At 37.2% G+C, this 13790-nt stretch overlaps 1 protein-coding gene across 15 annotated transcripts in view; it reads right to left on the bottom strand.

The window, feature by feature from the left end:
• The window catches only part of CCDC171 (coiled-coil domain containing 171), a 545371-nt gene that overhangs the window by 501647 nt on the left and 29934 nt on the right, over window positions 1–13790 (bottom strand). For 14 of the 15 annotated variants that reach the window (XM_074394865.1, XM_074394866.1, XM_074394867.1 and 11 more), the window contains 2 exons: window positions 6925–7115; window positions 4530–4661 (listed from right to left, as the gene is read on the bottom strand). In XM_074394865.1, coding sequence (XP_074250966.1) covers window positions 4530–4661; window positions 6925–7115 — 323 coding nt within the window. The remainder of the gene's footprint in view (window positions 1–4529; window positions 4662–6924; window positions 7116–13790) is intronic. The other variant, XM_074394870.1, reaches the window with a different exon arrangement.

Raw genomic sequence — 13790 nt, 5'->3', positions numbered from 1 at the left:
CTCTGCCCCCAGAACTGTAAGAATAAATTCCTTTTCTTTATAAATTAACCAATGTCATGTATTCTATTATAAACAACAGAAAATTGACAAGGCAGTCAGGTAATGAGTAAATTATAGCACATACACAAGATAAAATACTATACAGCAGTTAAATTATGTGAACAGAAGCTAATTTATTAACTTTAATAAACCTCAAAAACGCAAGTAGGACAGACGTGGTGGCTCACACTTGTAATTCCAGCACTTTGATAGGCCAAGGCAGGTGGATCACTTGAGCTCAGGAGTTGAGAGACTAGACTAGCCAACATGGTGAAACCCCATCTCTACTAAATACATAAAAATTAGCCTGGTGTGGTGGCACGTGCCTGTGGTCTCAGCTACTCAGGAGGCTAAGGTGGGAGGATTGCTTGAAACCAGGAGGCAGAGGTTGCAGTAAGCCAAGATCGTGCCACTGCACTCCAGCCTGGGTGACAGAGTGAGACCCTATCTAAAAAAAAAAAAAAAAAAAAAACCACAAGTGAAAAATACAAGTTGAACAAAGAAGCATCTGTATGGTATATCTTAAAATACAAAATACTAAAATAATACAATATACAGTCAATGTATACAGACAAAATTAAACACCAACTTCAGAATGGCAGTTATGCCTTTGTGGCTGAAGTGGTGGCAGGATGGGAAGGTGATTCAGAATTGTCTTCAACAATATAACAATTTACTGTTTGTTTACAATTCAAGTAAATATGGCAAACACTAATATGAGATAGGTAGAGAGTATTGGTTACATTAATGGTATTGCTGGGTTATATTGGGCATTGATAATATACACCTCTGAGGGGGTTCTATGTTCAAATATTTGCTTTAGGTTTATGGTTTTATCAATATAATCCAGTTCTGAGATGCACTGTAACACAAGAAAATCCAAAAGAAATATACAAAATACCTCATGAAATTTTTTAAAAAATTTTCCTCCATCCAAAATAAATGTAAATTTAAAATTTTTGTTACAGAACATATTTTCTAATCATACCTGCATCCTTATGTATGTGTGTCTGTGTGTGTGAAATAAAATCATATTAAGGGCATTGGAAATTGAGGAAGTTTCTTCTTTTTGCCACGAGAGGGGGCTGTTGAACTTAAAATATTTTTAAATGAGGCTTGGTTTTGAACTGACATTTAACATCACAGGAAACTACATTTGGCTGTTAAAAAATAAACTTGCTTTCTTTCCACATCTTCCAGAAACATAACCCAAAAAGTATAATTTTTTACGGATACTCATATAAACAACATTTCGCAGAATCCAAAATATGGTTCCGTTCCAATTCAGAAGAATTACACGAGTATAGTTAGAAAAGTATCAGAGCTAAATGTACTCCTTCCTCTTTTCTAGCTTATAAAAGATATCAATATAGCTAACTACAACCTTAATCTATAACATGATTATCTCCTGAAAGACCCAGAACAATTCCTCTTGTCTAAATCCCCAAGGCCAACAAAGTTCTACAATTAAAAAGTGTTTGTTGCTGGAGAGTATAAACTGGTGCTTTGTATAACATATATCATAAATTGTGAATCCATAAGCTTGAAGACGCAGCAATTATATTTCTAGGCAGTTACACAGAAGAATCACTTGTGGCTGGGCGCAGTAGCTCTTGCTGTAATCCCAGCACTTTGGGAGACCGAGGCGGGTGGATCACAAGGTCAGGAGATAAAGACCTTCCTGGCTAACATTCTACTAAAAATACAAAAAATTAGCCAGGCATGGTGGGAGGTGCCTGTAATCCCAGCTACTCTGGAGGCTGAGGCAGAAGAATCACTTGAACCCAGGAGGTGGAGGCTACAGTGAGCCAAGATTATGCCCCTGCATTCCAGCCTGGGTGTCAGAGAGAGACTCTATCTCAAAAAAAAAAAAAAAAAGAAAGAAAGAAATGAGAAACACTATCTTAAAATGAGTAACTTTTTAGGTAACACCAATAAGAAATCATGTTACTATTCCAGAGAAGGATACCTCTATTTTGTGCTCCAATTCCTGATAATGAAAAAGAACATGGCATAAAATTGAGATTTTCTTTTTATAATGGGTCTCAATTCTAAAGCCCAGATAAGAGAAATATTCTAACAAGTTTTGTCTATTAAAGATAAGGTTTCACTGAGAAGGTTTAAAAAAAAAAAAAAAAACCTGAATTCTCTTAGAGAGCTACACAAAGAGAATACTATTAGATACTAACACCTAATTATGGTATGTAAAACTAAACTCATCAAAAGCCAACAGAGAAGAAAATTTGACTCTCTCCCTCAGATTATTTCTAAAAAAACATTTTTTAACACAAAGTCACAATAGTTTCTTAAGATTGATTTATAAAAGGAAAAGTTATTTTCTTTTATTAATAAAAAAAGGCAAGAAATTGGGAAACAAAGCTCTAACCATTCTAGTTACAAAATACAATAAAATTTACCTTACAAAAGCAGCAAAGCAAGATACTACTGGTAGTAACTAGGGAGCATATTCCCCCATTTTTCTGTACACATCATTATGAAAGACCAACATCTAATTTGAATTTCTTTTAGTACTTCATATAGAAACTTCAGTATAACCACTATGTTTCATTTAGGAGGATTTATAGGATTGATCAGGAAGTTATACCAAAATCACAACAGATACATATTTTTATATAGGCCTTTGATTTTTTTTTTTTTTTTTTTTTTTTTGAGACAGAGTTTCGCTCTTGTTACCCAGGCTGGAGTGCAATGGCGCGATCTCGGCTCACCGCAACCTCCGCCTCCTGGGTTCAGGCAATTCTCCTGCCTCAGCCTCCTGAGTAGCTGGGATTACAGGCATGTGCCACCATGCCCAGCTAATTTTTTTTTGTATTTTTAGTAGAGACGGGGTTTCACCATGTTGACCAGGATGGTCTCGATCTCTTGAACTCGTGATCCACCCGCCTCGGCCTCCCAAAGTGCTGGGATTACAGGCTTGAGCCACCGTGCCCGGCCTGAATTATATTTTATAAATTTAGATCACTGGCTGAGTGTTTAGAAATAGAAGGCCTATTTTAATTCACTTAATTTTGCCTGTTTATTCCAAACAGCCTTTAAGAAAATTATCAAAAACAACTTAAATATCATGTCTCTGCGAAGACTTCCTCAGTCTCCCAGGCAGCTAATCAACTTCTCTTTTGTGGTCCTACAGCATTTTATTTAAAATTTTATCACACAGTACTTTCCTCTTTACATGTTTCTGCATTGAAATATCTTCCAGGTCAGAAACTAGATGTTAATCAGCTTTATAGCATCAGTATCCAGAGCAGCAACTCAGTAAGTACTTAGAGAATAAATGAATGAACAAGCAAGTGAACTAATGAACTAATTACACAAACTACAAACACAGAATACACGAGGTCTAAAGGGTGGTTCCTTCCAGATTCGACAGAAGAGGTGACTGGGAAGAAAAGCACTGCACAAAGACCAAAGGTTTGCAAAAGCTGTGGTTTCACTGGTATTTTCAATAATTACATATACAACAAATTCAATATTTCCACTGTTCACTACCAGCTTTTACTCTTAAAAAAATCAAGTGACTTCTATTCCTTGCATATTTTTGGTCAACTTCTGTCTTGCAAAGTTGCTTGTGACACTGTAATAAGTTACAGGTGGATATGTTTCATTCTTGTGAAAAATGCATATCTTTGACATCTAGGTTATTTCAGTTTGTCAATTTATGTAGAAAAATTACAAAAAATGCATTGTATTATCACAAAATAAATAATTAGAAGAAGCTCTCTAAGAGAATTAGAAGAAGTGATAGAAATGCATTTGAAATTTTAAGTTCATTGATTCATGGGGTTTTTTCTTAAAGAAGATTAACTTCACAAATTTCCTTTAAAACACACAATAACACAATAGTTTGAGTTTGAGCTTCTCCTTCCTCTCCTTCAAAATAAATACATATAATCTGAAAAAATGTGAAGTACACTGGAATGAGGATCCAGAGACCTGCAGGCTTTTCCTACATTAATCATTCAGTCTATAATCTGAGTCAGTAACTTCCAAATCTCCATCTGCTCATGTATAAAGGGGATTAGATGTAATCAGTAATCTTCAAAGTGGACTATAGAAGCCTCAAGGATTCTGTGTGTTTCAGGGTTGGAGGAATAGAGGATAATTAAGAATTTGTACTTCTTAAAAAGAGTTCAAAAATTACTACACTATATGATTTGTTAGGATTCTTCAATATCCAAAATCCTATTACTCTATTTCTTTACGTTACTCAAAACAGCTATTAGTCCAAAAATATACATCCTTCTTAAAAATCACATAATGTATACAATGGAAATCAGTGAACTCTAAACACTAATGGTATCTGTTGGTAACAGTTTCCCTATTGTTATATAACAGCATATGAAACATGGCCTTCCAGAATCAAAACTAGAAATTATTTTCCCTTTGAGTCAATTATCCCACTAATGTAATTTTGAATATCATAAGCAATAAAAAGATATATTTAAGGAACTGAATTATTTTTAAAATACCTGTACTATAAATTGTAATTCTCTTCTTTCTGCTTCCCATTGTTCTGCTTGTAATCTAAACTCCTCCAATGCTGTTTCCCTGATAAGAGACTCCATCTCATTCTTCTCCTGTTGATGTTTTTCCAACGCTTCCTTTATATAAATAAAATCTTGCTTTACTATTAGATCAATAAAAGTTATCTTTCTTCCTTCATCCCCCGTTTAAAAGTACAAAGGGGCTCTCCTTGCCTATAGATGTTAAAACTCATCATAATTCATGTTAAAATCATTAATAAAACTATCATGTGATCATCAGAATGTAGATATGAATAAGAAACTATGGTAATTTAAGCAACAGGTTATACCTTGCTTATGTAAGCATATATTTACCTATTACCTAAATATATTTAAGGAACAGGCTGCATATACCTGTTTATATAGGCATATATTTGATCCAATTTTTCTGAAAAATGTAACTTTAGAGGTTTGAACAAAATGTCAATATATGATATCAAATGATATATATAAACAAAGTAGATTCCATTTAATATGGAAATCTCTACCTGTGATCAAAGGGTTTGGATTATCCCTGACAATTTGTATATAAATTTGACACAGAACAATGTATCTCCAACAGGGAAAAAGAAGCAAAGAAAAGAATTCTGTGCAACAAATTAGGATAAGGTAACTCTGGAGTGTTAAAAATATGAAAAGCAAAAAACAAAAAATTTAAGTATGGACTGTAATTTCTAGTTCTATAGATAAACAATACTTGAAAAATTACATTTCCTTTTGGGTTTTCCAAGGTGTGCTACATTTGCAAGATCTAATCTGCAAGATCTATATCTTAAAAATATAAAAGGCAATGTGCTAAGAAGTTCAATTTTCTAACTATAGGATTTTAAATTAAGTTCCCATTAACAGAAGAAGAAAAAGTCTATGGTTTACATTTGAGAGAAAGAAAGCCTCTCATGTCCATCTAATGGTAGCATGGATCTGTATAATAAATATTACCCTCATAACTTATAGAAAGCCCTCACAAAGAGCCTTGAGGCTTTTTTCCCCCCAAGGGCTAAATACTGACTCCAATACAACTCCAAACTGTCCCAAGGATCTCTGTGCAGATCAGTTTAAGGCCAATAGCCTAAAATTAAAGCACAGTTATTCTAAGTAACTGAGATCATATTGAAATCTTCTATCTTGAGGTGCAAGCTGATTGGCTAAAGAAATGCTGCCATGGTCACCCTCCTCTCCACATAACTTCAAAACATTTTATGTGGGGAAGGTTAAACAGGCCCATTCAAGGACTTATAATATCAGCTACCACCTAAACCTCCCTGATTCCCATATGAATGGAGCCCTTCTATATGCTAGCTACTGTTCCAGGGTCTAGGAATATGGTAGTAAACAAAAGAGACAAACTATACTACTGATGTGGAAGAAATCAAAAGTAAATCTGTTAGCAATGACAACATCTGAGAACCGCTGTGCGAAAACGTTTACATTTTGTAAACGCTTTTGTATAATGAATTTTTAGTAAAGATACATTTCCAAAATTCAAAAAAAGCCATTTACACCAGTGGTAACAATACAACATTTTTATCACAGGGTTTTTTTTTATTTGTTTTTTTCCTTTTTTTTTTGGAGACAGGGTTTCACTGTGTTGCTCACATGGAGTAGAGTGGCTACTCATAGGTCCAATCATGATATGCTGTGGCCTCAAACTTCTTGTCTCAAGTGATCCTCCCAAGTCAACCTCCCTACTAGCTGGGGAACTATAGGCATACACCACCATGCCTGGTGTTGTCACATTTTTTTTGTTTGTTTTTTCATTTTTCATTATTCCAAAAAATGGCAAATATAGACAACTGAAAATCTACCTTGTAAGTCACCGGCAGCTTCAACTTTATACCGCTTTTACTTTAGGGAGTAAAAAAAGATCAAAAAAATGAGGGAATAAATGGATCACAATGATTTTAGTAAAATTTAAATATGTTACATATCATATCCATACAAAACATGCTCTACATAGATAATGAAGCTCGTATCAAACACACAAATATTTTTCTATATTTATCATATATTTAGACCAATATGTAAGGCCCATATATCTAAAATTCCAAATTTTCAGGTAGCTAGACAAAATGAGCTCTAGATTCTGACCTTCTTACAATATGCTTATATAAGTGCTTTGTTGGTTATTAACATTTTGATTAGTGGCTGCAAACTGTCACCCCAAAAAGTAGATTAATACACTCCAAAAGAGACCAGAAAAAATGCCCCTAAAAAAGAAAAAAAGGAGGGGGGAAGGTAGGAGGAAGGAAAAAGGAAGGAAGGAAAGAAATCCAGGATAACTTCAAGTAACGTACAATACATCTAAGTGAATAGGAAAATTCCTTTATAAAAACTATTTTACCTGTAGAGTTTTCTCCAGTCTGCTTTTTTCTTTCATAAGTAGATCATATTCTCGATTGCAATTTTGGATCATATTGTCTCTTTCCTCCAAATCATGTTCAAATCGTCTGCATTCTTCTTTCCATTTTTGCTGAGAAGTCTGAAATGCTTTCTCAATCTCATTTGCCTTTGCTTGAAGTTCTGAATTCTGTACTATTAAGAACAGAATAATAGGTACATTTACAACCATGAATTAAATAACAAGGAGCCCTAAACCTAGGCATTGGAGTTGACACCATTTACAGCATGATCTTACGATAAAACATTTAACCTTTCCATTCCAGTAAACTCTTGAAAACCTTTCCAGTTCGGGGAGAGAGATCCAAGATGGCTGATCACCAGCAGCTCGGGATTGTAGCTCCCAGTGAAAATGCTAAGAACGAGAGGACGCCACACCTTCACATAAATTCTTATTGCTCACGCACCAGGAGATTTGAGCCCCACAGGTCGCCAGTGCGACTCTTGTGACCGGCGAGGCGGTTTTGCCGGAGCCTCGGAGCGTGGGTTCTTGGTGCAGAGTCAGAAAAGCACCATCAATCTTAACGCCGCTGATTTAGTCGGCGCAGTGGGTTGCTCAGATTTCGGTGCTGAGAATCAATAAGTTGGATGTCCACTCAGAAACCCAATTACACAGACGGTAATTATAAAGACCACAGATGGATAAATCTACAACGAAGGGAAGAAAACAGTCAAAAAAGGCTGAGAATACCCAAGATCAGAATGCCTCTCCCTCAGCAGGGGATCCCAGTTCCTCATCAGCAACGAAACAAGGCTTGATGTAGAACAAGTGTGTTCCAATTACAGCAGCAGGCTTCAAAACGTGGATAATAAGAAACTTCGGTGAATTAAAAGAACTTGTTTTAACACAATCTAAAGACACTAAGAACTTTGAAAAAAGGTTTGATGAAATGTCAACAAGAATACAAAATTTAGAGAGGAAAATAAGTGAATTGATGGAACTGAAAAACACAATACGAGAACTACGTGAAGTATGCACAAGTTTTAACAGCCGAATTGATCAAGCAGAAGAAAGGATATCAGAGGTCGAAGACCAACTCAATGAAATAAAACTAGAAGACAAGATTAGAGAAAAAAGGATAAAAAGGAACGAGCAAAGTCTCCAAGAAATATGGGACTATGTGAAAAGACCTAATCTACGCTTGATAGGTGTACCTGAATGTGACGAAGAGAATGAATCCACGCTGGAAAATACGCTTCAGGATATTATTCAGGAAAATTTTCCCAACTTAGTAAGGTAGGATAATATTCAGCTCCAGGTAATACAGAGAACACCACAAAGATATTCCTCAAGAAGAGCAACTCCAAGGCACATAATCGTCAGATTCACCAGGGTTGAAATGAAGGAGAAAATACTAAGGGCAGCCAGAGAGAAAGGTCAGGTTACCCACAAAGGGAAGCCTATCAGACTTACAGCAGATATCTCAGCAGAAACCCTACAAGCCAGAAGAGAGTGGGGACCGATATTTAACATCCTTAAAGAAAAGAACTTTCAACCAAGAATTTCACATCCAGTCAAACTAAGCTTCATAAGTGAAGGAAAAATAAAGTTTTTTGTGAACAAGCAAGCACTCAGAGAATTCATCACCACCAGGCCTACTTTACAAGAGCTTCTGAAAGAACCACTACACATAGAAAGGAACAAACAGTATCAGCCTTTCTAAAAAAGACCAAAAAGTAAAGAACATCAATATAATGAAGAATTTACATCAACTAATGGGCAAAACAGCCAGCTAATATTAAATGGCAGTATTAAACTCACATATATCATTATTAATTCTAAATTTAAATTGACTAAATTCCCCAATTCAAAGACAGACAGGCAATTTGGACAAAAAACTAAAACCCATCGGTATGCTGCATCCAGACCCATCTCACATTCAAGGATACACAAAGACTCAAAACAAGGGATGGAGAAAGATTTACCAACCAAACAGAGAGCAAAAATAAATAAATAAAAAGCAGAAGTTACAATTTTTGTCCCTGATGAAATAGTCTTTAAAACAACAAAGATCAAAAGAAGCAAAGAAGGACATTATATAATGATAAAAGAATCAACGCAACAACAAGAAGACTTAAAGATCCTAAATATATACTCACCCAATACAGGAATACCCAGACATACAAGACTTATAAAGAGACTTAGACTCCCACACAATAATAGTGGGAGACTTCAACATTAACATTAGACAGATCAATGAGACAGAAAATTAACAACGATATCCAGGACTTGAACTCAGATCTGGAACAAGTAAACGTAATTAACATTTATAGGACTCTCCACTTTAAATACACAAAATATACTCTCTTATCAGTACCACATCATATCAACTTAGAAGTTTAAACGAAATGTTGGTTGGCTCCTTGTTTGTTATTCTCTTCCCTCATTTTCTTTCATGTCTCCATTATTAAGGACAATTATAGGCATACCCATATTTAGACTGCATTCTAGCCTGGGCAATAAAGCAATACCCCCATTCTCTCTCCCTCTTCCTCTTTCCCTTTCTCTTTCTTCCTCTTCTTTATTCTTTTTCTTATTATTCTTTTTTCTTTAAAAAAAAATTCAAAAAAAGATTTGTTTTTGAGATAAAAAAAAAGAAAACCTTTCCAGTTCAGTAAACTCTTGAAAAACTCAGTCTCTAAACCAATCTATCCTATAATTTCTCAATCTCTTCTTCTCCTTCAGACAACAACGATTTTGCTATGAAACAGTGTGACATATTTCTGATGGCGTATCCAACTTTAGGTGCACTTCAAGCAACAGCTGCAACCCTATGGGTTTTTGTCCTATTCGAGAAAAACAAACAAGCTGAGTGTGGTGGTGCACACCTGTAATCCCAGCTACTCTGGAGGCTGAGGTGGGTGTATTGCTTCAGCCCCGTAGTTCAAGACCAGCCTGGGCAATATAGGGAGATCCTCCTCTCAGATTTAAAAAAGAGAGAGAAAGAGAGAGAGAGAGAGAGAGAGAAGAAAAATCAATTTTTTTTTACACGGAGTCTCGCTCTGTTGCCAGGCTGGAGTGCAGTGGCACGATTTCAGCTCACTGCAACCTCCGTGTCCCAGGCTCAAGCGATTCTCCTGCCTCAGCCTCCCAAGTAGCTGGGACTACAGAACCATGCCACCACCCTCAGCTAGTTTTTGTGTTTTTAGTAGAGACAGGGTTTCACCATGTTGGCCAGGATGGTCTCAATCTCTTGACCTCATGATCCACCCACCTCACTTTCCAAAGTGACCCACCACGCCCAGCCAGAAAAATTAATTTTTAAGACTTTGATGTATAGGGCAAGTGTTTAAAAACAGGAGATTACAAATGTTGATATTTGACTATTGATAACAAACCAGTTGTGACATATCTTGCACAAGTGTCACAAAGTTGAGACTGGAAACCACTGCCCCAACCCTTAGAACTGTAGCTATTTACTTCCCAAGATTTAGGTGCAACTCACCTCTTACCCTATTACCTCAGGGATAATCAACACCTATCAACACACTACCACTGCTGCTCTGTTTCAGCACCTAGAAAAGAAGGAAATGCTTCCAGGTCTGGCTCCATCACCTGCAACCTGATTAAACATCCCTGATTCTCTGGTTCTCACCAGGAATAAAAATGTTCCTAGTTAAGGCCAGGCACGTGGTGGCTCACTCCTAGCACTTTGGGAGGCCAAGGCGGGTGGATCACTTGAGGTCAGGAATTCATGACCAGCCTTGCCAACATGGTAAAACGCCATCTCTACTAAAAACACAAAAATTAGCTGGGCACGCTGGCACACGCCTGTACTCCCAGATACTCAGGAGGCTGAGAGGAAAATTGTTTGATCCTGGGAGGCGGAGGTTGCCATGAGCTAAGATTGCCCCACACACTCCAGCCTGGGCAACAGAGCAAGACTCCGTCTTTAAGTTGTTGTGAAGACAAAATGAGGAAATGTTTATAAAAACACAAGTTAAAGGCCGGGCGCGGTGGCTCAAGCCTGTAATCCCAGCACTTTGGGAGGCCGAGGCGGGTGGATCACGAGGTCAAGAGATCGAGACCATCCTGGTCAACATGGTGAAACCCCGTCTCTACTAAAAATACAAAAAATTAGCTGGGCATGGTGGCACGTGCCTGTAATCCCAGCTACTCAGGAGGCTGAGGCAGGAGAATTGCCTGAACCCAGGAGGCGGAGGTTACGGTGAGCCGAGATCACGCCATTGCACTCCAGCCTGGGTAACGAGAGCGAAACTCCATCTCAAAAAAAAAAAAAAAAAAAACCACAAGTTAAACTAAAAATGTCACAGTTGCATTAGCAGTACTATTTCTAAATTATATTTCTTTGCACTTTGAATGAATCATACATTCAAAACATTCAAAATACAAAGGTATAAAAGGTACAAAAGGAAATATGTTAAAAGTCTCCCTCCCATTCAGCAGCCATCTCCAGAAGACATTGTTCCAGTCTCTCACCCAGCATTGCAGGAAAGTAGTCTGAGGCCATTTTGACTTATGATCCTTCGCATTTGACCTAATTTTCTTTTCTCTTGAAAGCTTTAGGATCTTCTCTTTGTCTTTATTTTTCTGAAATTTCATAATGCTATGCCTTCAGTAAGTCTACTTCTTTCCGTAACAGTGAATATTCAATAGACTCTTTCAATCTGGCCATTTATATCCTTTAGTTCTGAGATGTTATCTTAAGCAAGTTCATTGATGATTTATCCATCTCTGTTTTCTCTCTAACGTCTTTCTTTCACTATTCCCTATTATTCAAATTGGACTTCAGATTTATTTTTTCATCTCTTTCTCCTATTTTTCTACATCAGTCTTTTTAATTCCAATTTCTGGGAGGTTTCTTCCATCTTCATCTTCCAGTGCTTCTAGGGATATTTTTAATTTCTGCCATCATATTTTTAATTTCTTAATTTTTCCAAGCCAAACTGTATCCAGCTTTATTAATTATACTTTTCATAAACAATAATGGTATTGCAGGCAGGTATTTCAGTTAACAGTATACAACTTTCAAACTCCCTCCTTCAAAGGACTACCAAAATCAGAAAGCCACTATAAAACCCAATGAAGTCTTCATTTGATGTTCTGAACAGGGAAAGTTTAGCGTGGGGGCTGACACTTCACATTAACACGTTGTTTAACAACTTTTCAAAAGCCGACTCTGACTTTTAGGAAGTGAAATGAAAATGGCAGAATTTATCAAAAGATGTACAATCTAGAAACAGACGTGCTGCTATTTTGAAAAGTGCCATCTCAGTGGTGTTACTGGAAAGTCCAGATTGCCTGATACACTGGCAACCAATTACCAGGAGTCAATCCCAAGAGATGCCTGGGCATAAGGGAGTTAAGTCTATGCTGAAGGTGGAATGGGAGAAGAGGACATAGAAACAAATTTGTTTTTCCACACCACAAGGTGTTTGTGCCAAGGTGGCTATGTGTGTCAACATCAGGGAATCTCTCCTCCTGGAAGCCAAGAGGAAGTCTCTCAAAACTAGAAGGGAAAGGTGTTTTCCCCACATCAATACACTTTGGAGACACTCTATTAGTAACATATGCCCTTTCCCCAAAAAACAACAATGACATGTTCTGTGGGGTAATAATACAGCTTCAAAAAAAAAAAAAAGTACAACAAAGTCTGCATTTTCATAAAACTTGGTTGAAAAATATTTCTAACTGTATAGGCACCAAAAGTACACAGTTATCAAAAACGCACACACTTCACTTGGCATCTCCAGCGCTCTTAGCTCATTTATTGGGAAACTCCCAACTCAGTATCATTAGGTTTTTCCTCCTGGCTTTGTATTAGTCCATTTTTCACGTTGCTGATAAAGACATACCCAAGACTGGGCAATTTACAAAAGAAAGAGGTTTATTAGACTTACAGTTTTACACGGCTGGGGAGGCCTTACAATCATGGCAGAAGGCAAAGATAAGCAAGTCACATCTTACATGCGTGGCAGCAGGCAAAAAGGGAGCTTGTGTAGAGAAACTCCCGTTTTTAAAACCATCAGATCTCTCAAGACCCATTCACTATCACAAGAACAGCATGGGAAAGATGTGCCCCCATGATTCAGTCATCTCCTACTGGGTCTCTCCCATAACACATGGGAATTATGAGAGCTACAAAATGAGATTTGGGTGGGCACACAGAGCCAAACTATATCAGCTTGGTCAGGTGACACACAGAAAAGGCCTCAAACATCCTGAATAGAGTATAGAAATCCAGATGTTACACTGGTCATTAGAGAAATGCAAATCAAAACTACATTGAGATACCATCTCAAGCCAGTTAGAATGGCAATCATTAAAAAATCTGGAGATGACAGATGCTGGAGAGGATGAGGAGAAATAGGAACACGTTTACACTGTTGGTGGGAGTATAAATTAGTTCAACCATTGTGGAAAACAGTGTGGCGATTCCTCAAGGACCTAGAAATGGAAATTCCATTTGACCCAGCAATCCCATTACTGGGTATATATCCAAAGGATTATAAATCATTCTACCATAAGGACACATGCACATGAATGTTCATCGCAGCACTGTTTACAATAGCAAAGACCTGGAACCAATCCAAATGGCCATCAATGATAGACTGGACAGGGAAAATGTGGCACATATACACCATGGAATATTACGCAGGCATCAAAAAGATGAGTTCATGTCCTTTGTAGGGACACGATGAACCTGGAAACCATCATTCTCAAGATGAGACAAGAAAAGAAAATCAAACACCGCATGTTCTCACTCATAGGTGGGTGTTGAACAATGAGAACACATGGACACAGGGAGGGGAGCATCACACACTGGGGTCTGTTGGGGGGAAATAGGG

The sequence above is a fragment of the Saimiri boliviensis genome, chromosome 2, assembly GCF_048565385.1.
Source record: "Saimiri boliviensis isolate mSaiBol1 chromosome 2, mSaiBol1.pri, whole genome shotgun sequence".
NCBI lineage: Eukaryota > Metazoa > Chordata > Mammalia > Primates > Cebidae > Saimiri > Saimiri boliviensis.
This window is presented reverse-complemented; position numbering and strand designations above follow the sequence as displayed.